Here is a 3,647-nt window from a genome sequence, read left to right as displayed (position 1 = left end):
ACTGTCTCAGACGTTCTCGACATGCATTTCGCGTTGGGTTAGACGGGACTCGGTGTATCTTCTGTTAATGGGCTGTAGATGGTGCAGGTTTTTTTTGTTTTATTGTATATGTGTTTTGGGGCGTAAGATTATTTGTATTTCCTTTTCGTGTCTCGGACACCCGTTACTGTGTTTGTTTACATTATCGCTGGTCGCTGAGGGTCGGGCAGCCAGATTCGCCACGGGATGCCTCCTGTCCTTTCTATTTTTGGGCTCCAGTCGGCTAGGGGGGATTAGTGATTTCACACATCATTTAGCCAATTACAAACATTTCGAAACTTTTGAAAAAAATGGTATTCGCGCGAATTCACTAGTTAATTCAAAGAACAGTCCCAACATGCACCCAACATTCTGCAACATACATTACAATACCCGGAGGTACAAAATCTACGATTTTCCTTGTTTTATACTAAAAAGTAAATGTTTTACATGTAGATCAACCAGTTGCTAATGCAATATCATGTAAAAATGATCACCATGTAAGATGAATATGAAATCTAGGATTTGTTAATCAATTGCAGTTATTATAATCCTAGAGACTAGTACTAGTAAACAATGTTTACATGCATATAAATCAAGTTTGTCCAAAAAAATGATTTGCAAACGTCACGTTGGAGTTTTATTTCTGGTATAGACATAGAAACAAACACACGACCATATTTACATTAAAAACACTGTCTCTGGCACATCCAAACACTGGTGGACACACAAAACAAAAGCGCAGTTTCTTTATACAGAAAAATAAAGCCTGCCCTTGCAGATGAACCCTCGATAGAATTTGCCCGGTGGTGTGTACCTTTACGTGGAAGTCTTTGATATATATATACATACTAACAAGACAAAATCGGACTCCGCTTATCCGTACGTTTATGGACGACTGCTGACTGTGTAGAACTGCTGACTGTGAAGGACGATGTAGGAACCATCCCGTTGTTATGGTGCAGGCTCCACGGTGACATTGTTCTTTTTCTTCTTGTACATCAGGAACCCGCCTACGGCTAGTCCTGCTCCCGCTACAGCCATGATCGCTCCCACCACGCCGCCTGCTACCGCCCCGCCCCGTGCCTCGCCCTTGTTAGCGGCGGCGGATCCTCCCTCCCCCGGCGGGCTGGTGGTTAGCGTCGCTTCACCTGACATCGCAGTGGTCTCTATGTAAGCATCACCACTAGTTGTAATGGTGGTTGTGTTTACAGACATGGTGGTTGTAATAGCAGGTGTGGTGGTTGCAAAAGCAGTCATGGTGGTTGCAAATGCAGGCATGGTAGTTGTAACGGCATGCGTTGTGGTTGTTTCAGCTGGTGTGGTGGTTGTAACACCAGGCGTTGTAGTAGTGGCGGTCTCAGTTGTAGTTGTTGCTGTAGTGGACGAGCAATGAACAAGAATAGGGGAAAGAAAACAATGGTAGATTTATTCTATGATACCCAATGACGTCCAAAGGAATTAATGTCAGGTGGTTTAAGAAAAATTAGGATATAAATTGAAAAAGAATTAACTAAATCCTTTTAGTGACGTAATTTATCAATGTGAATGGCAGCCCGCTGACTGGACGCCTTGAATCAGGTAATAACCAGACAGAAAGATGAGGGAAACGCATACCTTCATTTATCTGACAGATGAATCCTCTACGATAGCTGCAGCCTCTTGGGTCCCACGTAGACATGTATGTATTTAGTTTCGTGTGTGTTATGTGTCTGGGAATGCGGGTGGGCCGAGGGCGTGTCAGTATGTGTGTACCTGTGTGTATGTACGAGTGTGTGTGCATCTGCGCGCGCGCGCGCGCGCGTGTGTGTGTGTATGTATGTATGTGTATGTGTGTTTGTGTGTGTGTTTATGTGTGTGTGTGTGTGTTTGTGCATGTGTATGTGAATGTGTGTGTGAATGTGTGTACGTTTGTGTTTATGACATTTTTTGTTTTGTTCATGACAAGTTTGTGTGTGTGACTACACGTTCTCTAGTCACTGGTATGGTTATGGTTTTCAATAAAGGTATTTTACAAAATAACATGAACATCTACCTGGAGCACACAGAAGCACCTCCATTCTCATGCTGGGATGTCCATAGACCGTCTGCGGGTAAAACCGGACAAACCTTGCCGTGACCGGCGGGTCAAGGAGGTGTTCAACTTCGGTATTCTTGTCTGTGTTACCTGCAAACACCTATTAAGTCAAAGAAAATAATAAAAGCGCAAAACAAATAAATTAGATACTTTTTTACGATAAAAAGTTCGCAATCTGCTTTTTAAAGCAGATATGTAGTTTTTTATAAGATAGTATTTTTTATTATTATTAGGGTCATGAAGGGATAATTGAGGTTAATATCTTAATGTTTAGAAACACGTTTCTAATCTTAAATTTTAGTTAATATTACTTGTTTAACAGCAATCTGGATGTTATTGTACGATATATTTACATATCAGAAGAGCTTTATTTTCTCCATATATTAGTAAGCTTTATATTTCTACAGATAATTGCATTTTAGTAGGTTCCCATTGTCAAAATGTTAATGTCAATGGGGCTTAGAATTGTAGGCCTAATGCTATAAGATAACGTCTGTTTCTAACCTTTTCTTGTCCATACTCTGAGTATGTTTCCCACACGACGCCATCGGAGCTTAATGCTAGTTTATAGCTGGTCACCCACTGAGATATAGAGTACCGGTCCTCTCCTCTTCCCTGTGTGATCACACCTGCTACACTGGTCAGTGAATTCAGATCTACCTAATATGAAAACCAAATCAAAAGCATAATTAACTAGTAATGTAAATTTACCGTGCAAATAATTATCAAGTTTTGATGTACGTTATACTTTTGTAACAGACAAAATTAGGCAAACGTTCAAATGAACCCGTATCAGGCAAGCAAAGTGATCTCGATCCAGTTGTAACTTGCTGGGTAGCTTTTCTCCCAGTGGTCGGAACAGAAGACAGACGAGCTTTTCAACGAGCACAATAAACAGTTAAATAGGGCTTGACGTCATGTTCTAAGGAACGGTTTTTTTTTTGCTTTTCTCCCAGTGGTCGGAACAGAATACAGAAGAGGAATACGCCATGTACAGTATTTACAGGTTTCTTGTACATAAATATCAATAAACAATGGAGCAGGGCTTGACGTCATGTTCTAAGGAACGGGCTTTTTTTTGTAATAGCGTGCAAGTCAGGTAAGCGAAATCAGCCGGGATTCGAACTCCCAACTTTTAGGTCCAGAGGCAGGGTCGCCAAACATTGGATTCGGCACGCATGCCCGAGATGACTATGCTAGTCGAATGGATCGATAGGATGTCATAGTTTATGTAGTAGATATAAGTTGAAATATTGTACCTGAAGCCACTGCCCAGATGGGTTCACACTATCGGCGCACCATGCTGCTGCGTATGGGTCGCCCGAAGACTCTGATTCCGAGTTTAAGATTGCCTTCTCCGTTGAGCAGCTTGGGTGGACGGAATATGCTGTAATCGTGGCGGCGGCATTTTCCATGCCCGACGGCTGCACGCTACACGACTCTGTAGGAATAAACATGCGTTTTGAAGCTGTTACGTACATTTAAACACACACGGAGACAGAAAGACAGAGACAGGGAGAGAGATCGTGGGGGCGGTGGGAAGAAAGAGAGA

General features: G+C 42.1%; 1 protein-coding gene across 1 annotated transcript; it reads right to left on the bottom strand.

Moving 5' to 3' along the window:
• Positions 1-972: 972 nt before the first annotated feature.
• On the bottom strand, positions 973-3,510 carry LOC109464196 (adipocyte enhancer-binding protein 1-like). The gene is made up of 4 exons (XM_019761129.1): positions 3,355-3,510; positions 2,600-2,755; positions 2,054-2,195; positions 973-1,394 (listed from the first exon to the last, which is right to left on the bottom strand). The coding sequence occupies exons 1-4, from the start codon at positions 3,508-3,510 to the stop codon at positions 973-975; spliced, it is 876 nt and encodes a 291-aa protein (XP_019616688.1).
• Positions 3,511-3,647: the final 137 nt, after the last annotated feature.

This window comes from Branchiostoma belcheri, unplaced genomic scaffold, assembly GCF_001625305.1.
Source record: "Branchiostoma belcheri isolate BF01 breed outbred unplaced genomic scaffold, Haploidv18h27 scaffold134, whole genome shotgun sequence".
In the NCBI taxonomy this organism is placed as follows: domain Eukaryota; kingdom Metazoa; phylum Chordata; class Leptocardii; order Amphioxiformes; family Branchiostomatidae; genus Branchiostoma; species Branchiostoma belcheri.
The sequence above is the reverse complement of the archived record's forward strand: the minus strand, read 5'-3'. Positions and strand labels throughout refer to the sequence as shown.

Coding starts and splice junctions, on each gene's coding strand:
- LOC109464196 (XM_019761129.1), bottom strand. CDS start 3,510: ATGGAAAATGCCGCCGCCACGATTACAGCATATTCCGTCCACCCAAGC. Junction 2,756..3,354: donor CATCTGGGCAGTGGCTTCAG/GTACAATATTTC, acceptor TTTTCATATTAG/GTAGATCTGAATTCACTGAC. Junction 1,395..2,053: donor GGTGCTTCTGTGTGCTCCAG/GTAGATGTTCAT, acceptor CGTCCACTACAG/CAACAACTACAACTGAGACC.